At 37.7% G+C, this 27355-nt stretch overlaps 1 protein-coding gene across 4 annotated transcripts in view; it reads left to right on the top strand.

The window, feature by feature from the left end:
* Positions 1-23900, top strand: part of CBFA2T2 (CBFA2/RUNX1 partner transcriptional co-repressor 2) — an 84828-nt gene extending 60928 nt beyond the window's left edge. For 3 of the 4 annotated variants that reach the window (XM_081324304.1, XM_081324307.1, XM_081324306.1), the window contains 10 exons: positions 2675-2818; positions 4233-4474; positions 5546-5635; positions 6935-7116; positions 9409-9659; positions 10591-10679; positions 13089-13284; positions 17556-17627; positions 19821-20011; positions 20897-23900. In XM_081324304.1, coding sequence (XP_081180430.1) covers positions 2675-2818; positions 4233-4474; positions 5546-5635; positions 6935-7116; positions 9409-9659; positions 10591-10679; positions 13089-13284; positions 17556-17627; positions 19821-20011; positions 20897-21187 — 1748 coding nt within the window. In that variant the 3' untranslated portion in view covers positions 21188-23900. The remainder of the gene's footprint in view (positions 1-2674; positions 2819-4232; positions 4475-5545; positions 5636-6934; positions 7117-9408; positions 9660-10590; positions 10680-13088; positions 13285-17555; positions 17628-19820; positions 20012-20896) is intronic. The other variant, XM_081324305.1, reaches the window with a different exon arrangement.
* Positions 23901-27355: the final 3455 nt, after the last annotated feature.

Below are 27355 nucleotides of genomic sequence, written 5' to 3'. Positions count from 1 at the left end.
AATCAAAGTTTTTCCTGACTGTGCCAGTAGTGTAGGAGCTTCTAGAAAGCCACAAACCTAATTGAACACCACATATTGTATGTTTTTATCTATACTGTAATCACATAGAAAGGATATTGCATACTTTAGCTTTGTGGCAGGCAAAAACTTTTCAAATAAGATTTTAACACTAGTGATAAGAAAAAGAGGAACAAGTTGAGTTGGAAATTGACGTGGCAGTGATTTAAACTCTGGCTGAATAAATCTGTTCTGGCTTTTGGTATGGGTGTAATGATTAATTCTTTTTGTTGCATTTTTTGTTAATATTGTATTAAAAGAGTTCAAACAGACTGGGATACTGGGATACTCAAACAAATTAATTAGTCAACAATCCTGATCAAACATTGTATTATTTTGGTAGTGATGCAGAAATCTGTAAAAACAAGAAATTGTCTACTACATGCAAACATTTATTTATCTTACCATAATTACACCAGGCTGGTATATATGCAATATGTATTGCTGTGGAAGAGTTATGGCCTCAAGTGTATCTTATTCTAATTAAATTAGAATTAGTAGTAAGGTCTAGTGTACTAGGAAGAAATATCTTTTTCTGTATGTTTACTGAATAAGCAATTAACTTATTTATATACCAATAAAAACTACAATTTCCACCCATACTAAAATGTGATTAAACCTCTCTGTATTCAAATTCAGATTTTGGTTTGCACTTATTCTTACTTTCTGTGCAAGTTGTTGTGTACAATCTTGACTGACAGTTACTAATGACAAGAAATCGAATCTATGACTTCATGTTTAAACTTCTGATTGGGCAATTCAGTCTGTCTGCTAGTGAATATTGCTGAATTCCAACATTGTGCCGAGTCTTGAAGGTTGGTTGCAATGTGACTAACTGCTAAGATTTCCTGTGGGCCTTTTCACACCCATTGCTGAAAAAGCAGGTGGTTTGAAGTGAGGGTTCCCTCTGGGGTTTCACACTATGCACAACATGCAGAAGTGAAAGACAACCATCCGTTCTGTCCATTCTGAGTTCCCCATTTAACAATGAGAGAACAGGGAGGGGGCAGAGAAGTTGAACACAGATGGATATGTTGGAAATCTGTCAATATATTTATGAAGGAAATGCTGCAGCAATGTCCCAGATTGCTTGGGAAGTAATTAAATGAGACAGACAACCATTTGTTTATTGAACAAATAATGGGTGGGTGTGTTGTTTAAGCAGATAAGGAGTATACATTTTGATAGGCAACATTATAAGAACATTTCTTGAAACAGGTTGGTTAGCACAATGGATTTGGCATGCTCAAAATAGCTATAAGTATTAGGTCCTTTTGTCATTTTAGAAAAATGTTTCAATTAAATTATTCACAGTTTTAAATATAATTGTAGATTCCTTAATTTTATTGTAAGTATAAAAATACCAATCTTCTCTTCCGTGTTTTGTAAAGGATGTTTTATAGATAAATACTCCTTTGCTAAAAGGGACGCGGTGGCTCAGTGGGTTAGGACGCTGAGCTTGTCGATCAGAAGATCGGCAGTTTGGCGGGTCGAATCCTGAGTGCCGCGTAACAGAGTGAGTGCCTGTTACTCGTCCCAGCTTCTGCCAACCTAGCAGTTCGAAAGCACATAAAAATGCAAGTAGAAAAATAGGGATCACTACAGTGGGAAGGTAGCAGCGTTCCGTGCGCCTTTGGCGTCTAGTCATGCCGGCCACATGACCATGGATGTCCTCGGACAAACGCTGGCTCTTTGGCTTTGAAACCGAAATGAGCACCGGCCCCTAGAGTTGAAAACGACTAGCACACATGTGTGGGGGAACCTTTACCTTACTCCTTTGCTAGCATGTTATAGCTCTTCATAGCCATCTGCAAGTAGTTCCCTCCTTTATTCTACCTCAACATCTATAATATAATATTGAATTGAGAATGTTCAAAATTAACATTATTGTTAGTAACCTGGATCCATGGAAACATTGCTAACCTCTACTATCTTTAGTCATTTATTTCCATTCATTTATGATGTTTTCCTATTTGGTAATAGAAGGAAATAGATTACTATACTCTTTTGAAACAGACTTATATATGATTATGTTGTTAAGAACCTTGCACATTATGTCTATACACTAAAATGCTGGATTTGTTGGATGCTATTGAAATATATCTAACTGCAGGCTAATTTCAGACATTCATTTCTCTAAGGTGAATTCTAATAATTTTCATCAAGTTGGTCTGCCTATATATTCCATATAGCTAAGAAATTTCTATGACTAGTGGATCCTGAGCTGATCAAGGGAGTGGACTAGATGAGCTTCAATGGCCCTTCCAGCTTTACATTCTGTACTGTGTTTGACTTGAACCAATTAGTTGAATTTAATCTGTGTGCCTTTGTTATTCTCTCCCTCTCCCTCCCTCCCCCCGCCCCTCTCTCTTATAATCACACTGGCTTAGAGACCAGATTCCTCAAAGAGAGTTGTTATGTAAAGATTATTGAGATATAATGTATAAAAGTGTTTTAAACTCTCTGAAGCACTGTATAAAAGATTAGTATGATTCAAATTTGCTTTTTCCTCTCTGCTCTACTTTTGTATTTTTTGCTAAGACTCACCAGAATATCAATTTCAGGCAGAATTTTTTTACTGTATTCTTGTTGTTTTTTTTCATATACCCAACTTTAGTTGCTGGTGAGAAGAGAGTATCAGTAATGCCAGGATCCCCTGTGGAAGTCAAGATACAGTCAAGATCATCTCCATCCAGTATGCCACCGTTACCACCTGTCAACCCCAGTGGCCCCCGGCCTGTTTCATTTACCCCAGCAGCATGTAAGAAAGTTGAAATTTGTATTTGAGCCTATTACTCCTGAATGTCTCTCTTGTTTTTCTATATGAAAATAAAATATTTTAAGAAACTTACTACATATCTTTTCGTTTTAATGCCAACAACTATCAGATGTCAAAAATTAACATGACGGATGCAGTGTTGCGATCCATGCTCCCCCACCCACCCTGTGTGTATGACTGCAAATGTTGACCTCTCCCATCTCAAGTGCTGATGGCCAGAGGTTGGAAAGAGCTTTTTGAAATAGAGTTGCCTTTTTATTTTTAACCAAAAATGTGTAGAAGCATTTTTCTTCAGCGGAATAATTTTTGGAGAAAGTTTGGGTGATTTTGTCATACCCATTGCCTGGAGAAAGGGACAGTAAGAAGATCAATGTTTTTCTACCAGTGATATCCACAGATGAGATATTTCATCATTTTTGGAGGACAGAACTCATAGTTATTAAGTAATAAAATTCCCCAAACTAAGTAAAATAACTTTTTTATATGTTTAATTTTAAACTAAATGAGCATTGGTTCATTTAGTCTGGCATTGCTAATTCTAAGTACAGTCTCCTGATTGTTCAGAAGATTCCTTCTAGCCTTCTGAATGTTCACAAGAATGGCATCCACTCTGGAAGCTTTCTTCTAAACAATTGTGACAATAGCACCCTCTGAGAAGAAAACTTTCGAAGCACTGCAAGAGCAGATGCCATTCTGGGGATCATTTGGAAAGCTAGAAGAAGCTTTCTGAATGAATGGGAGAAGATGCAGAAGCCCTCTGTCATCAGACAGAAGCAGCTCAACAGAAGCTGCGGAAAAAGAGTGAAAGTAAATGGGATGCTTTACATGCACCGGTGAGCCCTGTAACGAGCTGAGGCCTCTCAGGCCTGATCAGATGGGGAACAGTCCCAGGTTTCCATTGCGGCGTGTAGGTTTATACATGTTGGTGAGCTGGGCGCCTGGTTGATGGAGGAAGAGAGGGGTGGGTGGGGTGTTGCAGCACCCCTGCAGTCATAAGGGCAGGTTGGATTGACAAGCACCCAAATTTTCATCACATCACTGTAAGGGTACTACAGTAGCCTTAAATTTGGCCAGAGAAACTGTTACAGTTTTGAATGATTGCTGAATGAAGACTGCCTGTACTTGGTATTGTCCAGGGTCTTAGGAAAAACAATTCTTCAGCATTGGGCTAATTCGTAACTAGAGATCTAGAATTCTAAATCCTGGAATTTCATATGTTCCTACCATTATTGTGCTAAGGTATCCCATCTAAAAGGTTTATGTAAAAATGTTAAATGTGACCTGCAGATTGCCTTCCTTACAATATTGCCTTCTCACCATTTCAGAAGCTTTTTGCAGCTATTGGTGAATATAGCATATTTCCTCTTCATTGTACATCTTCATTTCCTCACTGTAGTATCTAATGGGATGAATCATTCCCCCCCTACTTTGAATGGAGCTCCTTCACCCCCCCAGAGGTTCAGCAATGGTCCTGCATCATCTTCCTCATCTTCACTGACGAATCAACAGCTCCCAGCTACCTGTGGGGCTCGTCAGCTGAGCAAACTGAAACGCTTTCTTACCACCCTTCAGCAGTTTGGCAATGATATTTCACCAGAAATTGGAGAAAAGGTCCGGACTCTTGTTTTGGCATTAGTGGTGAGTATTAAAATAACAAAGTCAGCAAAAACTGCAGGAGCAGTGGATTTACATTTGGTTATGACAGCGTTTGTCAACCTCAGCTACTTTAAAATGAAGAGACTGCAATTCCCAGAATTCTCAGCCAGCAGGCTAACTGGGAATTCTGGGAGTTGAAGTCCACACATCTTAAAGAAGTTCAGGTTGTCAAACACTAGATTATGGCATTAGGGTTGGTAGGAAATTACTGTTGCTTGTTTATATTACCAACTCTGTTCTATTATTTATCTTTGCAATTTTGAGATGTTTGGTTTCCAATAACTGCTGTTATCATTTAGAGCATGGGTGTCAAACTGCCGGCCCATGGGCCGGACGCATCACCAGGAAACCATGCCCACCCCATTGCCGGCAATGGGGAAAAAGCTCTGATACCTCGCGCAATGTCACATGACATCATGAGTCTGACATGTCTGATTTAGAACATGGTGAAACCTGGGTTTGCAGCAATATAGTGCCAGTAGTGGGATCTGATTGCTAAAAATGCTAATGATTCTTGGCCTGCATTCATAAAATCATAATGTCCAGTTCTGTACTGTGTTGATAGGTTCTTACATTTGGATCCCAGTGATCCAAATCACTGTAAATAATCATCAGGGTGTCGTGTTTAAAGATAGACATTAACAAATTGTAGTATGTCTAGAAAATAGTAACGGAATGAGAGTAAACTGGAAAACAAGACTTATGAGAATTATAGAAAAAGCAAAGTATATTCAGCCTTTATGAGTGGTCCTAGCAGTTATGACTATTACAGCATCCCTGTAGTCATCTGATCAGGATTGGGGCACTTCAAGACCGATGGGCATTTACAACCATCATAGTGTTCCAGGTGATCACTATATGCATGCTTCACAGTTGGCTTCCAACAAGCAGAGTGAATGGAGAAGCTGGCAGTATAATTGCAAGTCAAGATCATATGTTGGCTTGCTTAATGACTGCTGCAGGAGTGAGGTCATAAGTCTATTGTGATCATGTGATGTTTTGATAAACAGAGTTGCCAATCATCATTTAATTCTGATTACTTTCTTTTTGCAGAATTCAACAGTGACAATAGAAGAATTTCATTGCAAGCTTCAGGAGGCTACTAATTTTCCTTTGCGTCCATTTGTAATTCCATTCTTAAAGGTAATTATTGTACCCTGTTGGTAAGATTTCATGACACATTAGAAACATTGGACTAGATGATTATCATCATTATCATCTCCCAAAGGATGTTAATATACAGCAGTAGCTTGCACCATACTTGTGGAATACTCAGATCTCTCTCTCTCTCTCTCTCTCTCTCTCTCTCTCTCTCTCTCTCTCTCTCTCTCTCTCTCTCTCTCTCTCTCTCTCTCTCTCTCTCATTTAAAATTGCAGAGATAATAAAAAGAATAGTTCTGTTTGCCACAATTTTATATAACAAAAAACAAAACAAAATTTTCTCTGGATAGCCATTGCTAAAATGGTAGGAAAGTGCTTTTTGCTCAGCAGATTACAGTAGAAGCTGTAAACTAAATGTGTTAGACTGCTCTAAATAATAATCTTCTAATTTGTTATAAAAACTAGTTTTACAGAGGAAGCATTTGCAAGGATTGGATGAAGGTTTATATTTTAAAAAACTGATAGTTAATGAAAAAAGTGAGAATTGCCACATCCCCAGAAAGACTCATTAGAAAATATAAAAAGTCAGTTTCTTCTAGATCCCTAATATGAGGATAAAATAATTAGTTTAATTAAATCATTGAGGTTTATAAATAAATGAGAGAAACGTGCAATAGCAACTGATAGTTGTGAAAGTCTGTTAGTATGTATCTACTTTTTGCCTACAATATTTCACCTGGTGTCACTTTTTTATCTAGGTTAAGGAGTAGTCAATGCATAAGTTTTCCTTTTTTCCCAATTTACAGATGCTTCCTATATATTGGAATATGGAATATTATTGCATGCTCAGTACCGATTTGAGGCCTGGTTCTTTACTTGTTTCAGCATTGTTCTCACTTCTTATGGATGAACCTATAACTCTTCTGCACATTTCTCCTTTAAGGAAAGCAGAAAAGGAAAACAAACTTAAATTCAGACTTTTCTTATATCTGATGAGGTTGTTCATTGGAGCCTATTTTTTCATCTTCTCCAAGGGACAGAATATTATTTTTCCATAGAGCTACGTGGGGTTTAGCCTCTTTCTTCAAAATGGTGATGTCTAGAACAGGACGACTGCTAATTATCACTCAGTTGATGACAAGTGTTATCTATGCTAATGGAAGTCACGTTATTTTGTCATAGGAGTCCTTAGAAAGGTTAATACCATTTATAGCTGAATGTTATTTGTATTCCGAGAACCTCTGTTTCAAACTCATGACTTGCTGCTTTTACCTAAGGAGTACCATCAACTTCTCCATAGCTTCAGAACCTAAATGGGTAACTGTACCATTTGTTTTATAGGCCAACCTTCCTCTCCTCCAGAGGGAATTGTTGCATTGTGCTAGAGCAGCCAAGCAAACCCCTTCTCAGTACTTGGCCCAACATGAGCATATTTTGCTGAATACAAACACAGCATCCCCAGCTGACTCTTCAGAATTGTTAATGGAAGTAAATGGAAATGGAAAGAGGCACAGTCCAGACAGGTAAGAGGGTTCAAATAACTCAGAAATCTGCCACTGGAGATATGGAGGTATACAGAGACACTTGTTGAGATGAGATGGGTGGCTATAAAAATAAAACGAATAAATAGGCCTCATGCCTTCTTTGAGAGGTTTGCTCTATGTTCTCTCCTAAAGCTTGTATCTGTATGTTTAGAAGTCCACTACTAGCCTGAAAGGGACTCAGACTAACTATTCTCTATCCTTTCCTGTTACTTTTTTCCAGAAAAAGGAAGTAGTGAGGAAGGGAAAACAATGGGAAGGAAAAAAAATGCTAAAAGCGCTTAGTAAGAGTTGGGAATTAGGATCTGGATATAAACCAAATGTCCCAATGAGGCAATGGGATTTATAAGATGGAAGAATGGAAATGAATATGTATGCAGAAGACATGCCCTGAAACCCATTGAAAAAAAATAGAGACCTAGTAAGCAAAAAGTTTTATCACGCCCAACATGTTTTGGGTAGGCAGCTTTTCAGCTAGATTATGGAAATGACCTTATCTACAAGACACCATATTGTCTGGAGAACATGAAACATAAAGGCATTTTATCTGCTCTAACAAGAGGATTTTTCATCAGTATAAACACAGACTTCAATATACAGTTTTGTAAAACCAAAGCATCAATTTTAGATTACAATAATTAAACCAATTTATTTTAAGTGATTTAATCGGTGGGCAAATGTCTGTATTTTAGTGTTTCACTTTAATTGTTGAGCAGTATGAATATTTGTTAGTATTTTCCTAAGACTGTATGTTCTTTTTTTTCTTTTTTGGGGGAGTTTTTGAAATACCAGAACAAGAAATATATGTTAAGTATTATGTTTTTTTTCCATTGTTAGTCATTGTAACCAAATAGCACCCGAGTAGATAATTTTGACCCATTTGTTGTAAACAGCCATCTCACAGTATACTGCACTAGTAAAACCACACTAGGAATATCGCATCCAGTTCTGGTCACCACGATACAGAGTAAATGTATCATGTGTCTAGAAAATGTGCAGAGAAGAGAAAGAGGTCTAGTATATTTAGGCTAATGAAGGGAAGGCTCAGGGGTGACATGATAGCCATCTTCCAATACTTGGAGGGCTTTCACAGGGAAGAGGGGGGTCTATTCTCCAAAGCATCTGAGCATAGGACAAGGATCAATGGGTAGAAGCTAATCAGAGAGAGATCCAACTTGGAATTAAGGAGAAACTTTCTGATAGTGAGAACAATTAGTCAATGAAATAGCTTCCCTTCCAGAGTTTTGGGTTCTCCATCGCTGATGGTTTTCAGGAAAAGATGGACAAACTATTTGTCCGGAATGGCATAAGGATTCCTGCCTAGGGCAGGCGGTTGAACTAGTAGTCCTTCAAGGTCCTTTCCAGCCCTATGATTCTATGATATATTTTGTTCTGTATTATGCTTTTGAAAAGGCTGTCTTATCTGAAACATGTTGAAACATGATTAATAAAATTTTTCATTACTGTCCCTTTGGACTTTTTTTCAACTTCCCGTTTTTATCAATGCTTGGAAGGAATTGGGCATATCAGACACATCAAAAGAGGCTTTGTAGTAATATGGGGGAGCTTTGCACATCTTCTTTTTCAGGCAAGTGTCTAGAAAAGTTGTTTAATAGGAAGAGTTTTTTTTATCCCCCCTCCCCCGCCCCGCATTTAGCACTTTTTATCTTTCCACGGGTAATAGTGAAGAGGCTATTCCGGGGATTTTAGAAAACAAATGCTGGCAATTGGCAAATACTATTCTGTGGGAACTGAATTCAATTCTGCAAGTTGAAACAAAAGGGTACTTCATAATTTACCACCCTCCTGATTCCAACAAGAAATTACATAAAAATGTAGTAATTGTGTTTTGTGTTGGCTTTACACACCTTCAGAATGATTGGAAATGCTGAACACAATTGACTATTATTGTCTGTATGATATCATGATACTATTAGGGCATTGTTTTTCAAATTTGGCCACTTTAACATGTGGGAACATCAACTCCCAGAATTCCTCAACCAGCATAATGAAGTCCACACATCTTAAAGTAGCCAAGTATGGAAAATACTGTATTAGAGTACCCAAATAAATAAAGCTATGTACGGATGTCATACTTTTGTATGTCATCAATATATGGGAACTTTCTATTTTTCTTCTTTTACTGAGTTTGTGCCTTGTTATTAGTTTTCTTACTTGCGTCATGGGCAATATATGAACCTCTCCAAGTGGACAGAATAATGCAATAATTACCTGGATGATAATGGACATCTTTCTTTCTTGTCTTGCTTACAGAAGGGAAGAGAATAACTTTGAGCGAGAGCCGATCCCTTCAGAGCCTCCTGCCAAAAGAGTTTGCACCATTAGCCCAGCACCTCGACACAGTCCATCCCTCATGCTGCCTATCATTAACCCAGCTGGGCAATTTCATCCTACACCTCCTCCACTCCAGCATTATACCCTAGAAGACATTGCAACATCCCATTTGTATAGAGATGCAAGCAAGATGCTGGAACACAGGGATTTGCGAGAAAGACATAGTATAGGTAATGAGATTTGTCCAGCGAGACAGAGATGCCTATATTTTCCAATGTACTGTATTTCCAGTCCAAATGCAGATTACCAGGATTTGTTTTCTAGTTTTGTAATACCTTGGTTATTCCACACTTGGAATACTGCATCCAGTTTTGATTGCCAGGATATAAAAAAGATGTTGAGACTCTAGAGAGAGTACAGAGAAGAGCAGCAAAGATTATTACAGGACTGGAGGCTAAAACATATAAAAATGGTTGCTGGAATTGGGTATGTCTAGTTTAATGAAAAGAAGGACTAGGAGTGACATGATAGTAGTGTTCCAATATCTAAGGGGCTGCCGCAAAGAAGAGGGGGTCAAACTATTCTCCAAAGCGCCTGAAGGCAGGACAAAAAGCAATGGATGAAAACTAATCAAGGAGAGAAGCAGCCTAGAACTAAGGAGAAATTTCCTGACAGTTAGAACAATTAACCAGTGGAACAACCTGCCTCCAGAAGTTGTGAATGCTCCAACATTGGAAGTTTTTAAGAAAAGACTGGACAGCCATTTGTCTGAAATAGTACAAGGTTTCTTGCCTGAGCAGGGGTTAGACTAGAAGATCTCCAAGATCCCATCCAACTCTGTTATTCTGTTGTTCTTTTATTCGTATTCTAATATAAGATATAAATTTAACAAATTTTAGCAGAGGCTAAGCATCTCAGGGTGAAGAACTAAAAATAATACGGTAGTTTCTGTTATTTGATAGCAAAAGTTTGTATTTTTTATCATTTGCTCACTATTATTGATCTTATAGATGCCTGAAGCTTTGTAAATCCAATATGTATTTATGCATTGTAAATATTAATATGTGTTGATAGAAATAATCTCATCCTCCTTTTGTATCACACTGTAAGGATTCTAGACTATACAATTTTCAGATTGTAGTATTTCCTTACATTTCATAGCAGGATTAAATGGAGGTTACCAGGATGAACTGGTGGATCATCGCCTAACAGAGAGGGAATGGGCTGATGAATGGAAGCATCTGGATCATGTAAGAGCCTGGGGTAAAAATAAAATAATATGTACAAATATGACTCTCCTTCTGCTCGTCTAAGCGTGGACTTCATAACATTCTATTAAATCAAAATTATGTACATAGGAATCAATTTTATAATAACTTGGGTTGTTTGTCCATGTAACCTGATTAAATTCTTGCAGCAGCTCTTCAACATCTTGGGCAGAGGTCCACCTTTTCACTTTCTACTTGACTCTTTTATTTGGAAGTAAATCTGGATTCTTGATATACAAAGCATGTGTTGTATCTTTGAGTTATGGCAATATGCGTATGCACACAGCCAAATACATGTTTGTATGATTAGGTGATTGTTTAGTCTAGAGAGGATTTAATTTACTGCTAGAGCACGTGTAGCACATATACATGGTTCCAAGTTTGACTCCTGCATGCTGTTTAGCTGTGTGTAAGTGTATGGGGGAGGGGGACACATTCACATGCCTTCTGATATCCTGGAAGGGCCACTGCCAGTTAAATAGCATAGTGGATTCAATGGATAATTTGTTTGACTTTATATGCTTTATATATGTGCCTTTTTTTGGGCAAAGTTTGCATGCTGTTTTCTATAGGGAATGATGTTAATAGAGGAAAACAACCCCATACTGCTTTTCAAACGTGGTTATTGCTGAAACCACTCAGTAGGGAGCAGCATTTTCCTCTTAACAATTTGAATTAAAATCCACATGCTAGAATTCCTAGATCGGTGGTTTCTTAAAGTGTAGGACTTCTGGGGTCCCCCAAAACCCACTAGGGGGTCTGCAGAATGAAAATTATTAGCCAGCTTAAATTGAAAAATAATACAATAAATCCCATCAAACAAACACAAGTGAGGTCCCTTCCAACATCATCATCATTATCATCATCATCATCATCATCATCATCATTATTATTCAGCAAATACAGAAATTTTAATTTTTAATACGGTAAATATCAGTGAATATAATCCATAAAATGAAAGGTCATCTTAGGTCATCCATAATTTTTAATGAGTAGGAATGAGTCCTGACATAAAAAAGTTTAAGAAACACTGTCCTAGATATGAACATTAGATATTAGATGAGGGAATAGAAGGTGAAATCATCAAATTTGCAGATGACACTAAGTTGGCAGGAATAGCCAAGACCCCAGAAGACAACTTAGGATCCAAAAAGATCTTGACAAACTTGAACAATGGGCCCTATTCAATAAAATGAAGTTTAATGTGGAGAAAAGCAAGGTTTTACACTTAGGCAGGAAAAACCAAAGGTACAAGTACAGATTAAGCAAAACCTGACTCCAAAAAGAGTAACTATGAGAGAGGGACCTTGGAGCGCTAGTGGACAATCACTTAAATATGAACCAGCAGTATATGGCAGCAGCCAAAAAAGCTAATATAATCCTTGATTGTATGAACAGAGGCATAGAATCAAAATTACGTGAAGCATTAGTACTGCTTTTTAAAAAACCTTGGTTAGAACACACCTAGAATATTGCATCCAGTTTTGGACACTACACTACGAAAAATACGTTGAAACACTGGAAAAAGTGCAAAGAAGAGCAACTAGGATGATTAAAGGCCTGGAGAACAGTTGCAGGAACTGGGTATGGCTAGTCCAGGGGTAGGCAACCTCGGCTCTTTTATGACTCGTGGACTTCAACTCCCAGAATTCCTGAGCCAGCATGGCTCAGCTTGGAAACCTCTCCCTTTCCCCTCAGCGTGGCTGGCTCAGGAATTCTGGGAGTTGAAGTCCACAAGTCATAAAAGAGCCGAGGTTGCCTACCCCTGGGCTAGTCTATAGAAAAGAAGGACTAAAGGTGACATGATAGCAGTAATCCAGTATTGGAGGGGCTGCCACAAAGAAGAGGAGAGTCAACTTATTTTCCAAAGCACCAGAAGGCAAGACGAAGAAGCAACGGATGGAAACTAATCAAGGAGAGAAGCAACCTGGAATTAAGGAGAAACTTCCTAACAGTGTGAAGAATTAACTAGTGGAACAGCTTTTTGCCTTCAAAGGTTGTGGGTGCTTCATCACTAGAGGTTTTTAAGAAGAGTCTGGACAGCCACTTAAGTGTCTCAAGTTGTATAGGGGCTCCTGCTTGACGAGAAGGTCCCTTCTAGCACTATTCTGATTGATTGATATAATTTTGCTTATATTTCAAAAGCTCCTGAATAATATCTGTTTTATAGACCAAGATCCTCATTTTTAACACCATTTATTTTTACACAGGCTAGATTAATTATTGGGAAGTAGCTCATTATGTGTTCCAGAAGCTGTTTCTGCAAGATAAATCTGTTACAGAAAAGTATAACAAAAAACTCTTACGTAGGCACCAGTGCAGGAAAACTCTGCTTACTGTCCTTTTGTGAAGCCGACATGTATCAAAATGTTATTCTTTTCCCTGTTGAAGGCATTGAATTGTATTATGGAAATGGTAGAGAAGACCAGGCGTTCCATGGCTGTCCTCCGCCGTTGTCAAGAAGCTGACAGGGAAGAGCTCAATTACTGGAAAAGGCGATGCAGTGAGCCCACCGAGCCACGGAAAGGAGGGAGCGATTCAACCATGCGGCAACATAGTCCTGGGAGCTCAGACTCAATCAGCAGTGGTATGCACTGACGCCCTGAATTTAAGGCAGTGGCTTTGTATTAGTATACTCTAGATCAGTATTTCCCAACCGTGGCCATTTTAAGCTGGGGAATTCTGGGAGCTGACGTCCATGTGACCTATAGTTGCCAAGGTTGAGAAACACTGGTCTAGATTTTTGTCTGAATAAAAGAAGAATGAGGAAAAATTGTTTGAATTGCTTTACAGTGCTCCATCTGTAAGCTTAAGCACATTTAAAGGAGTTAAAGAGTACACTGTTACCAATCAATGTAGAACAACGTAAAGCAGGGCTTTTCAACCTTTTCACCCATTGTACCACTTTTAGGATATGGCAACATCCGAGTACCACCAGTCATCTAGCAAGGTGTCAAAAACTTGACCAAAAAAAGGAAAAAAGTGATGAAGTACAGGTAGTCCTCTACTTACAACAGTTCACTTAGTGACTGTTCAAAGTTACAATGGCACTGAAAAAAGTGCCCCCCAAGCCACAGCCGAGCAAGACACTTACCTGCCAGCCCGGCGGCACTCTTCCTCTTGTATGAGGTTTTCATTGTTGTGAGCATTCTTGTTGAGGATTGGGGGTGGGGGGTGTTTGGTTTTTATTCTCCCCCCCATCTGCTGGGTGGTTGCAGCAGGTTTTGGCCACTTCACATGACCCTGGGACACTATGACCGTCTTAAATATGAATCAGTTGCCAAGCATCTGAATGTAAATCACAAGAGCCTGGAGATGCTGCAACATTCCAGCTGATCGGTACTTCTTCTGGGCTCAGAAGCGCCAGGATCAGCGCTGAGGTCCAGCTGGAACCTGGCTCTGATCCTGGCGCTTCCGTTGAGCCCTGACAGCCCCGAAGAAGTGCTGATCCTGGCGCTTTCATTGAGCCCTGACAGCCCTGCAGCTCCAGCCATCTCTCGCTCAGGCTTGTGCGGTGCTGCCACCGGTTCAGCTCATTCTCCTCCCCCGCTACCACTTTTCTAGGATGTTTCCAGGTACCAATGTACCACAGGTGGCACCCGTACCACAGGTTGAAAAGCCCTGACATAAAAGTACCTTCAGGCAAATCTCAAGCTAATGTTAACAAAACTTAATGCAAAAATAACGAATCAGTTGTTATTCTAAACCTCTTCAACATTCTGAAGTAGAATGAAATGCTCTGTACTCTCAACTACTATTTCAGTAGCATTTTAAGCATAACAGTGTTTTTTAATCTTCCCCATTGATTTGCACCACCTTACTATGAATTAAATCATTGATGTTCTGGTAATATTGATGCAAAGTTTGGCTTCAATTTCACTTTCCCAAATGCAAATGCAAATTAGCCCTGGGAACTGGATCCAGAACTGACATGTAATTTTTTTTTAAAAAAAAAACACCTTACTCCCCCTTCAGAATCAAAAAACATAATGAATTTGGAAAGGATATTAGCTGATATTTTGGGAAGGACACAGTACCTAATTTATTTGTAATGTGCATCATTTGGATGCAGCCTTCATCCAAAAAGGTTTTCAAAGTGACCTGCATATAAGTCAGTGCCAGAGGCTAATAATCTAAACAACAAGTTACAGCAGGGGGAGGGAACCAGGTAACCTCAGAGGATGTTGTGATGGGAAGCAGCTCCTTTTCCCTCTGAATTGCTTCCAGCTGGCCATTTCTTTGGGATGAGTACTTAGTTTAAATATTGGTGCCTGAATTTGCACATTGCATCAAGATTGGAAAGAAAAATAATAATGTGTGTTTCATATTCCAAGCTACTTCTTGGCTTTAGGTTCAGAGTAAATTTTACAGTGATAAAAATGAACATTCTATTTTTTCCCCTCCTTGTTTAAAATGACAGTTTATTCTGTTGCCTACCAGAAAGATAGGGTATACATTGAATAAAAAAAATAATCAACCAAGCTGGCTTTGCAATATAAAGTTTTGCATTGGGCTTTTGTTTACATTTCCAAAAACGTTAGCTGTAATAATTTTCAAGATGCTCCAGTTCCATTTCTGCTGTGTTTTTTCTTTTTATCCTGCCGGTACTTTGACATAATTTTGCTAGCGTTGAGTTTGGTCAGTGGAAGCTTGGGGGTTTCTCTGAGCATTTAAGCATTTTGGCTGTGTAACTATCCACACTTAGGAAATGAGTTTGCTATTAGTATACATATTGAATGCAGTCTATATTTGATGAATGGTAATCTGGAGGCCAGATTTTCTCTCAATAGCATCTGTGCAGCCCTTGAGCATAATGTATAGGTTTAATTGAACTTTTAAAATGCTTTGCTAAACTAAAAATCCATTCCATTCTTTCTACAACACTTGAGCCAAATACCCCTTTTGATTGTCCTCATAGCATTTGGCAATGTATGTTGTTTCTGAATAAATGCCATTTCTCCTACTTTGGCTAATAAGGATTGATAGGAGTTGAATTCTAATATTTTGAGCTACAGACAAAAAAAACACCTTTCACAATGCTCTCTGTACTTTACACTATTTTTGAAGCTGGAACTTTTAAGTTTGTACAGGTAGTCCTCAACGTATAACCACAATTAAGCCCAAAATTTCTTTTGCTAAATGAAACAGTTGTTAGGTATGTTTTGTCTCATTTATGACTTTTCTTGCCACAATTGTTAAGTTATAACATGATTGTTAAGTGAATCTGTTTTCCGCATTGACTTTGCTTCTCAGAACGTTGCAAAAGTTGCTCACGTGACCCTCAGACGCTGCAGCCATCATAAATATGAATCAGTTGCCAAGCGTCTGAATTTTAATCACGTGTCCTTGAGGATGCTTCAATGGTTGTAAGCATGAAAAACAATCATACATCACTTGTTTCAATGCTCATATAATTTGAACAGTCATTAAATGAACAGTTGTAAGACGACAATAAGGTACCTGTATTCTACCTTGTTATAGTATACAGGATCCCAGAGACAAGAAACAGGTGATAGGTTAGAGATGAAGTATGCCTATATCTGGGTAAAACAAAAGCATTATTTTCAACTTAAAATATGCAAATTTTACATCTAATTACCATATTATTTTGGATTGAGAATATAATCTGCATGAAGCCTTGTGAATATTTCACTTTTCAACTGGAAAATAAAGCTGTCTAAGGTTCTTTGAAATAGGTAAAGGTAAAGGTTCCCCCGCACATGCGTGCTAGTCGTTTCCAACTCTAGGGGCCGGTGCTCATCTCCATTTCAAAGCCGAAGAGCCAGCACTTGTCCGAGGACGTCTCCGTGGTCATGTGGCCGGCATAACTAGACGCCAAAGGCGCATGGAACGCTGTTACCTTCCCACCGGAGTGGTCCCTATTTTTCTACTTGCCTTTTTACGTGCTTTCGAACTGCTAGGTTGGCAGAAGCTGGGACGAGTAACAGGCGCTCACTCTGCTACACGGCACTTGGGATTCGACCCGCCAAACTGCTGACCATCTGATTGACAAGCTCAGCGTCCTAACCCACTGAGCCACCGCGTCCCTCTTCTTTGAAATACAAGGCACCATTAGCAAAGATTACTGTTCTGAACCAGCCAACTACCGGCCTTGTAATAAGGCAAACCCCTGTTCAAGTAGTAGAGACTGGAGAGCGTCTGAGGCTGCAAAGCGTCTGCCAAGTTTAATTCACAAGCAAAACAACAGAACAAGAAACACAAGAACTTGAATCCTCAAGCGGAAGGGTTGCTTTCAGCAACCAGCCCCTCCCCAAACACTCCTTTTATTTAGAGTTCAGGGCGTGGTCTCCCTGTGCCTCCTCCCGAGGAGTCCCGCAGCCTTTCTTTGTTTGTTCCTGCTCAACTGCCTCCTGCGTCGGGCGTCCTTGAACAGGGCCAGCTGTGGGTCATCATCCTCCGCACTATCGGGCTCACGCAGCTGAGAAGAGGGCCCCGGCTGGGAGCTCTGCCAAGCCTGCAAGCCATCATCAGCCGGTTCGTCTTCCACACCCTCCTCCTCCCCCTCATCTGAGTCATCCGATACATCCGAGCCGGCTGCCGGGCCCACCGGCTGGCCCTGAGTCACAACAATTACATTGTGGAATTTAAACATGGAAATGAAATATGCTGTGCAATAAATTTTGCAGTGATCTAAATTAAATTAAAATTAAAAGTGATCATCTGTCATTTTGATATTGCTGAACACACTTTAATTGCAGGCATCTCTTGGTTTGGTTTTAGCGATTAACCCATTCTGCTCTCTTGCTACACAGATGCTGAATATAAATTTTTTCTTTTTAGTTTAGCAGGGCTACATTTCCATGCTTAATATTATTGCCATCATTGTTCCTTTTGCAGAATCTCAGCGGGAATTCAGTAGCAGGCAAGGAACAGCTGGTTATGTCACAGAAGAGATATGGAAAAAGGCTGGTAAGTAAGGAAGCCTGTTTCAATACCTTGCTGTGGGATGTTATTTTGTTAAGAAACATCTGGAAAGTCCCAAATTCCTATCACTGACCTAAAGAGAAAATACCTGGAGAGCCACAGTAAATCAAAAATTCCAAATACATAGCTGAGGTGGTTCTGAATTACAACTAAACAGGCAAGCAGCCACTCTGAGAAGCTGGCATGAGGTCCAAGATCCATCTTAGCATGTTCCGACTAGAGATTTTTTGGGCAACTAGTGGCAGTGGCAGTATCCACTCTGTTTCAGAAAAGACATAGCAGAATTGTGAGGAAACAAGTAAAAAAGGAAATGGTCCTGTCCTGAAGGGGCAAAGGAAAGAGGACATAAATAACAATCACACAATCCTATTTCTTGGTTTGTTAAAGGTATACTTTTTCAAAACACTTTCTGCAAATGTCTTTGCAGCATTCTGTCAGGCAGTAAGGTATCTAGCTATGGATAAATGTTTCAGGTAGTTAGGGGACCTTTGCTTTAAATTATATAAGTAACAGTTTCACAACTAATTCAGATATTGACTAAAATATGTCTATGTATGACTGGTTTGCCTTTATCTTTTGGGGAAAGGTAGCTAAAGGTATATGTAATTAATGACTAAATCTTTAAATAAAAGAAAGCTCAGTTGAAATGAAGGTACACAGTCCATAAGTACAAGTATTTCTCCTGAGCAATGAGAGTAAAATGAAAACTGTAACACAGATAATGTAGTTGAACCTGTAAGTGAAGGAGTTGCCAAGAAAAAGTAGAAGCCTTGAAAAGGCTTGAGTTTCAATGTCTACAAAGATTTTTGTATAACTTTGGACAATTCAGCATTTTTCAGACATGATTACTTTCCAAGAGACATGGTGATGTAGTGGTTAGAATGCGGTATTGTAGGCTAGCTTTACCCACAGCCAGGAGTTCCTGACCGGCTTAAGGTTGACTCAGCCTTCCATCCTTCCTAGGTCAGTAAAATGAGGACCCAGATTGCTGGGTGCAGTATGCTGACTCTGTAAACCAAGAGGGCTGTTAAGCCCTATGAAGTGGTATATAAGTCCTAAGAGTGCTATTGCTATTCCAATCTTTTTGTAAGGAGGGGATGAGGTTTTATACATTAATTCATTTTTTTGTAAGATTCTTCCCATCTTCCCTCTCTGATAAGTGAACTGACTTCTTTCATAGCTCATGTCTGAGGCATTTGCTCTAACTAGTTTGGGGTTAAGCTAATACATATAGCATAGCTTGCAAATTTTGCAGCTCTAGAAAGATCTTGTCTGTATTGCCTAGTTATCTTGTCTTCAGAACAGGCCAGCAAATGTTTTTGTTGGATGATATTGCCCTCTGTGCATCCCCAACTCTTGATCAAAATGGTCTCAGGGTGTCTCTTACTGCTCTACTTCCCAAGTACACTCCCTTGTCACTTGGAGCACTCTGTTCATTTGGGAAAGAGTGCTTCCATCGACTGCAGGTCAATCCAGCCGTTTATCAGCTATTTTGCAAAAGAAAGAACAAATTTTTGTTCAATTGGGTTAGCACTTATCATTTTTAAAGCTGCCCATTTACCATGAGTAACTATAAAACCATAATAATTCTATGAATGCTTTCAAATAGGAGGTTGTTGGTTCTATCCTTAGCAGAACATTTTTAAGTTACAGTGGTACCTTGGTACTCAACTGCTTTGAAACTCATCCCATTTGGTATTTAGCGCATTTTGACATGTAAATTTCCCCCCCCCCCCCGCTCATGGTTTGTTTGTTACCCAACACAAGCTAGAACTTGTAGGTCAGTTGCCTTGTGACTCACTACATTATTCCTTATGGAAAAATTTGTTTGGTACTCATCATTTTTTGTATTCGTTGTGCCCCCTGGAACCAATTAACGATGAGTAACAAGGTACTACTGTGTTATTTTTTTTCCCCTGAGCTTAACTTCCCTGCCCTGTTTTACTTGTTTTCCAGTAACCTGTGGTAAAAAGTGTTCACCTCAGTTTCCAAATAGCTCAAATATTCTAAATAGTAGAATGAAGGTGATCCTTAAGTTCAGGAGTAGTTCAGGGAAAACTAAAGTTATGGGTGACTTTGCCCTTTTATTACACAGTTGATTGGAAGTGTCTTCTTCAGTTATTACATTTTATTTTCCATCATGAAGCTGTTTGATGTACAACCTTTGTTTTCTTTCAGAAGAAGCTGTGAATGAAGTCAAACGCCAGGCTATGTCTGAAGTCCAAAAGGCAGTAGCAGAGGCTGAGCAGAAGGCATTTGAAATGATTGCATCAGAAAGAGCTAGAATGGAGCAGACCATTGCTGATGCCAAACGCCAAGCTACAGAAGATGCCTTCTTAGTGATTAATGAGCAAGAAGAATCAACAGAGGTGAGGACTAAGCAGAAATACCTGGTTTTTGGGGAGGGCATAGGGAAGCTCTTGGATATCACCTTAAAGATGAAGTGACTTTCTGTTGGTTTTGGGAGGTGGGGTTGTCTGATTTTTTTTAAGAATTTCATCACTCCTTTTTATGTTATAAATTAATCTCAGTTGTCTTTGGGGATTCTCAGTCATCTAGGTCATGGTTGTCCCAAAGGTGCTTTTTTCAAAAGACTTTGTTTTTTCTTGAAGACATTTCGCTTCTCATGTAAGAAGCTTTTTCAGTTCTGACTGAATGGTCGAGTATGGAAAGAATTAAGTATATTCCTTGCAGTTATCTGGAAAATAGGAGGAATATAAATCCTTGTTGGGGAGATTACAGTGTCAAAGCCAGTCTAAATAAATACTGTTCCAGCAGCTTTTTTTTTTTGCACTCTGAATGATTTAACAATTTATCATTAAATTGTTTTCCTGGTAAAGGAAAACGTGCTCTTCAGAAATATGTTATTTGAGCCTGTTACGTGGCTTACTTATGGTTGCTAATTAAGTTATTCTTCTTAAATTTGTGCCAAGGAGAAACATTGTTGGAATTGCTATGAACATCTTCACTAAAATGTAAATTCACAAATCTACGAACATATCATATGACAGTTACAGCTGATATAATTATAGCTAGATTGCCATTTGATAGAATTTGGCAAACTGTTCTATGTTATTCCGGACAACATTTGAATTTGATTATACAAGGAATTTTCTTACTACTGTAGCAGTATTGAAGCACTATCTTAATAGCACCTCCCTCAAGGCCTTTTTCCTCCTTGAAATAATAAACCAACTTCAAACTGTTTATTCGTCAGTATACTTAAAGGAGAAGTTTGTTCTTTGGTTTTCCAGAGCTGCTGGAATTGTGGCCGCAAAGCCAGTGAGACATGCAGCGGATGTAACATTGCTCGTTATTGTGGCTCCTTCTGCCAGCACAAAGATTGGGAGAGACATCATCGAATCTGTGGCCAAGGCCTGCACAGCCAAGTTAAGCCAGTGTCCTTATCAGCCAGTCGTTCTTCAGCAGCCACCCTCAATGTAGTTGACGGAAGAGCAAGTCCAGCTCTGGAAAAAACATCCGCCACCACTTCTCGATCCTCCACTCCAGCTTCTGTAACAGCAGTAGATACAAATGCACTCTAAAAGGGAACTCTGCATTCAATACGTTTTTTGTTATTTTGTACTTTGGAAAACAGAAACCTCAATACATTATTAAAAATTTATATTCCCGCACTTTGGAATTCAGGCTATTTGTTGGGGAGGGCGGCTTTTTACAGTGACATTTTTAGAAATCTGTGTTAGCCCTTCCAATTTGGGATCTCAGAATGATCTCATTGTTTCCTGGAATATGGAGAATTTGTTTTAATGGAACTATCTCAAAAGATACTCTATACTGATATAATTTTAAGCTTCTAACTAGCAAGTTGTTCTATTTATCATCAAGCAAAGCTGCTTGGAAAGCCTTTTCTCTTCATCTAATATATCCATTCTTCCTCTGTTTAACCTGAACAATTGGGTTTTCACTACCACCACCCATTGCTATTTGAGTACCTCTAGGCTTTTTACATATTGTGACAGAATAAGTGGACCATTTCATTATCAGACAAAACTATGTAAATATAATATAAGCCGCTTGTTATTTTTACCTTTATACTCCAGCATTGAAGATTTTTTTGTTTTCATTTTCATGTTTTCCATCATTCTTGAAATGGACACATGACTGAAAGATGCTGTTCTTGTGCTTTAAAAGGAAGATCCAAAACTTGTTCAATTCACTGGTTTTTCACTTACCAATTTTGGGAACTTGTGGATACAGAGCAGAATGCTTATGAATTGGTTGGAAGGATTAAAATGTTCTGTCCAAAATTTTTCCAGAACGTCTTATTGTATCATTTAACAAATCTGATTATTTTGCCATCCCAACTCTGTCACGCACTCTTCTCTGCATAAATGTTGATGGCTTTATATATTTTGTTTTAAAGGTGCATTAGTGAATAAATTCATTGGCACATACCACACATGACTCAAACAGTTATATCCTATATCCAGGCTTTCATGTTCAGGTGTCCTCTAGGTACATTCAGTTTTCATATTTCCCCAGATTAGATAGCCATTGACATAATTGTCTGTGGGGTTTATGGAACTTGAAGTCCAATTGCTGTGGAGGGTGTTGTGTTGGAGAAGTTAAAGCTATTCTCTCAAAACATGTTAGTAAAATTATATAAGATTCACATCATTTAATAACATTCATGAACAGCCAAGGCTAATGAATTTAATTCTCTTTTTCTGTGAGCAAACTAAAACTGTTGACTCTATTGAATAATTTCATGTATTAAAGTATTATGGCATCTTTCCAAGATACTTCATGAATTCTGTAGGTTCCAAGTTTCCAAGATCTACCCACTGTGTCTTTATAATGTATCTAGCTCTTTTGCTGCATTTAAGAAGGATTTTTTGTGATTTTTTCAATCTTAAAACATGCCAGGTTGATCTTTATTCAAATAGATCAAGATCAGCAGAGAGTAGGCAAATCACAACACAGATGGAAAGCAAGTTTTGTTAGCTTTAAGATGCAAATTCCGAGAAAACGAGTCAATATGGGGATGGTTGAAAAGAGTTATTCTCTTACAATTACCCCTAATATAAATAGTTGCTTTTTGCCAACACTAACATCAGAAACTATTGGGAGATATATTTATGCATCTAGTTCAAATCTCAGAGGAGTGGCTTCATATAAAAGCTTTTATTTTTGAAAGGTTATCAGGATTTATTCAGATTCATGCTTATGAAAATTCAGTACTCTTGACTTCTAATCCCCTATTTGTGGTTTACCACAAACATCTGTTTTGCCTTACTCAGATATAGTAGTGTGTCTTAATATTAAATTGAGGGAATCAATATACAGTACAAAGGAAGAAGGCATTTATATATAAGTAAAGGCTTTATTCATATGATGCCAAAATCTCATGGTTTGATGTTATGTCTGACCTAATCCATTGTAGCAAAATAATTTTCAGTGTGTATTAGATACTCTAAAGTATTATTTGGTGCTTTGTTTTTGTTTTGCAGATTCCTGTGTTGCATATTTCCATGAATGCATATGCATTGCTTGGAGAAAAATATTTGATTTATACCTGGAACTCATCCTTTAGTGGTGATTTACCAAAGATGGATTTTTTAAAATTCATGCTGTTTAATAGAAATCAAAATCCAAGGTCATGACTTCACACATGTTTATAAATACATTTTTAGTGTTCATTTTAAGAAAAGGTTTGTAGTACTCCAAGGAACTATCAAGCTTGAACTGTTCCCAAGATTTTTCAGCAAATGTGAAAATATGAATTAAAGCTGTGGTGCTAACATTACTTACTTGCTCCAAAACTGATTGCCACCTAATTCTTTCCATAGAACAGAATGATACAAGATCAGTTCCAAAGAAAAGTATGCATGTTTGTTTGTCTGAGAGCGAGAAAGATTATATGTGTGTGTGTGAAAAAACATTCATTGGCATTCTAAGACTATATGTAAATAGACAGTCTTCCATAATTTAACATGCAACTACAATAGATTGATGTGTATTAAGTAAAAAATACATCAATGTACACAGATTACATATTACCAGTCATAATTTTAAAATGGTTTTTGAAAATGGAAATGAAAGATATGAAATGCTACTATGGGAATACTTTGTGGATTTTGTTTTCTATATATTTTTGTCATTTGATTCTATATTAGGAATTTTTGTTACCAATTTCATGTGCATAACTTATTTAATATACTGTATAAAAGAACCCAAACCGTTACAGATGTATTTAGTTTGTTCTACTCATAGTAGTCAATAAAGACTATGTTCACCTTATAATACTTTGACTTACCTTGTTTTATAGAATATAATTTCAGCTAAAGGCTGGATTGACACATTATTAATATTATTTAAATCCTATCCCACTTTTTCTCTAGGAAATCAAGATAACTTACATGAGAATCTTCTTTTGTTTCATCCTCGTAAGCATCCTGTAAGGTAGTTTGAGAGAGAGAATAGTCTAACATCTCATTCAACTTCCGTTGTTGAATCTAGATTTGAATTTGAGTCCCTCTGATATTATTCCAACACCTTAACTACTACACCACAGTGACACTTCATAAGCAGTAGTTATGCCTTGGTTTTGGATGGCATGTTGTGTGAATCCAGTCACTGTGGTTTGTAAACCATGTTTAAAGCTTTGCGAATGATGTAAACTAAGCCACAGTGGATTCAACAAATCAGGATTTAAAAAACCAGTATAATTTAAACCTAACCAATAACAACTGTTACGATTCTGCATGCAAAAAATGCAGAGATTACTGCATGTAAAAATCAGTCTGGCATAATTACTTTTTAATGTCTGAAAGTATGTTTAATTGCTGTTGTGTTCTCAAAGCCAGGTTTGAAAGGATAGATTACGAGGTTTCATAGATCAGGAAGAAAAACTAGAAATATACATGAGAACAGAATTTTAACAGATTACAACAAACCTTCAGTATAATGTGAAAAAATGCAGACTTAAGATTTATGAAAGAGAGGTGAAAATGTATTTATTGTTTTAAACTTAAAATATAACCCTATCTAGAGCATCCCCAGATTTATGTCTGTAATTGATTACAGGCATTTTCAGTAGACTCATGATTAAGAAATTATCTTTGGAACAATTTTAGATAACTAATGCTGATTCTAAAGTAACACATATGTAAAGTGAGCCCAAGCAAAATAGTTCTTGCATATATTTGAATAGACATTCATCCTTGCACACAGAAAACTCAAGATGCATTTAATCTTCACATGGATAGACTATATGATTTAACTGTCTAGATATAATATTATGATGTGCCTTCAGTACTAATAAAATGCTTTATTGCACATTTTATTTGACAATGTTTCAAGAATGAATCTTTTAAGTGGGCACAGAGGAAAGAAAGTGTAAATTCCCTGATTTAACATTGATTTACATAATGTAATAATCCAGGAGTATTTAAGAAGTCTTAAAGGAATCTTTTAAAAGCCCATAATTAAGCAAGTTTTTTGACTCAGTAGCACAGTTGAAATTTGGAAAGTTACAGGTGCTTTTACAAAATAATATGTTCAGTGAAAGAATCTTTGTTAAAGGAAGACAAACACATTATTCTCAGCCACGCCTTCCTATTTGGACAAATGATCACAATTAAAAGCAAATCTGGATGGGAGGGAGGGAGGGAGGAAGGAAGGATACCATTTGCAATATGTAACTTCTATGTAATTTTTATTTCAGTAAACTTTTGTTTTAATTTGGAGAATGGATCACAGTGCCAAGGGTTTGTGGGCATAGGTATGGGCATATTGGTGCCCAGATGTGTCCTAAAATTAGTGCCTTAATGTGGGCATTTAATGTCCTGGAAATCATAAGTGTATACCTTTCTACTCTGTAAAGGGTAGGAAAGCACAGAATCCCTTTGATCTTGAGCAATAATCAATGACATTGGTACACTAAATTATATGGTCCCAGCTGTGGGAATCTTTCAGAGGTGTTGAGAATTTAGCTTTCAAAATTACCAGGCAGTAGTGCAGTTCCCAGAATCCATAACTTCTTATGTTAATTTTGGGAATTAAAGTCCCATCACTTCTACATGGCATCAAACCAGAAGGCAAGGATATTCTCATTGGTAATCTCCAATAGTCCATGTAAAATGTTTGAGATTAACAGAAGAAAGACAGAAAAGTACCATTTTTGGATTGCAATTGCATAATATACTTACTAGATATAGTCCAGAGTATACTGTAAAGTATATTAAACTCTGAAAATAAAGTGACAAAACAATTAAATATCTTTAGTACATGGAAAAGTAAAGCAATTGTAGCCTTCAGCTTAAATGAAAAATAAAAAGCAAAATGAAAGTAAGGTTTGTAAATGCATAAATGACAAAGAAGTCTTACAGAATTCATAATGTTCTATACATGCATAGATAAATCATTCCACATACACAAATATACACATACATCACCACTGTTGTCATCAGCTGAAAATGTTTTGGCAACCCTGCTTTTTTTCTGGCTTGGCTAAAATAGCTTTAAAAGCATATTCATGGCCATTTCTTGTAGAATGTGCTTATCATCTGGTTTTAACCATAAATGGAAGTGTAGTTTTTTGTTGCTTCAGAGAGGCATGCTTTCACAGAAGATGTGGCTGGAAAAGGATCCCATAATGAAATAAAGACACAGGCATCTGCACAAGGGGAAAGTTAAAAAACAAAAAGGTATACTGTGATATGACCCCCACCCCATCCTGTGAGTGATGGGATAAAAATACAAAATGGCAAAGCTTGAATAATGATACCATAACACACATTTCACATTTTATGAGTTTAGGATCACATGACTACATTTAAGCCATTGTTACCTGCATGCTGTCTAATTTAGCAGCATCTAGATCTTCATCCTTGTTCTGATCAGAAAGCTCCTTCCCATAATTATTGAAAAAGATAATCCACTACGCTGAACAAAATGTCTAATAGTATAACAATACTTGGGGTTTCAGCCTTATCTGGAAGCAATTTGCATTATAGTACAAAAAAATCGACACAGCCTCTGGCTTTCTTCCTGAGCCCCTCTTCTGTCTAGTGAATTTTCTTTTGCTGGATGAAGATGAGATTCTAGGAAACTTTTAGAAACCTTTGTCCACCTCAAAGTCAAAATCAATATCATATCCCATTTGTACCACAGTGTGGCGTCTGAAGTCCATCTTGAAGGAAACTTTAAGGCTTTTGTTAGTTAATTATTTCTCTTTCTCTCTGAGTGTGTGCTTAATTTCCATATATCTTGATAGCTCAGAGAAAAGCCAAAATGATATTTGACTAAAAGAATTGCTTTCAGCATCTAAAACTTGGCATTGTAAAATGTAGAACTTCATAGGCAACAGACTACTTACCGGTATTTAGAATCTGACTGGAAAAAGTAAAACTATTTAAAATTGAAACCAATGCATTTTTTTTTAAAAAAAAATCCAGTAACATAAAAAATTCCATTGAAAATGTAAAAAAAAATCATTACCCTTTTTCAATATCAAACAGGGAGCCTAGTTAAAACACTAAACAGGACATCACCTTTGCAGCGTGCATTCTCATTTCATTTTTAAAAGCTTTCTTGCCGTTTGAGATTTTTTTCAGAAATCTCAGCCTGATAAAAATTATAGAGATTCAATAAACTGCTGGCTTCATTTCCTCAATAAAATGCAACCCTCTTAAACACACATTTGTTAATGACCTTTCATTAATTTGCTGATTGCTAAGTATTCGTTATTA

This window comes from Vipera berus (assembly GCF_964194415.1).
Source record: "Vipera berus genome assembly, chromosome: 3".
Lineage (NCBI taxonomy): Eukaryota > Metazoa > Chordata > Lepidosauria > Squamata > Viperidae > Vipera > Vipera berus.
The sequence above is the reverse complement of the archived record's forward strand: the minus strand, read 5'-3'. Positions and strand labels throughout refer to the sequence as shown.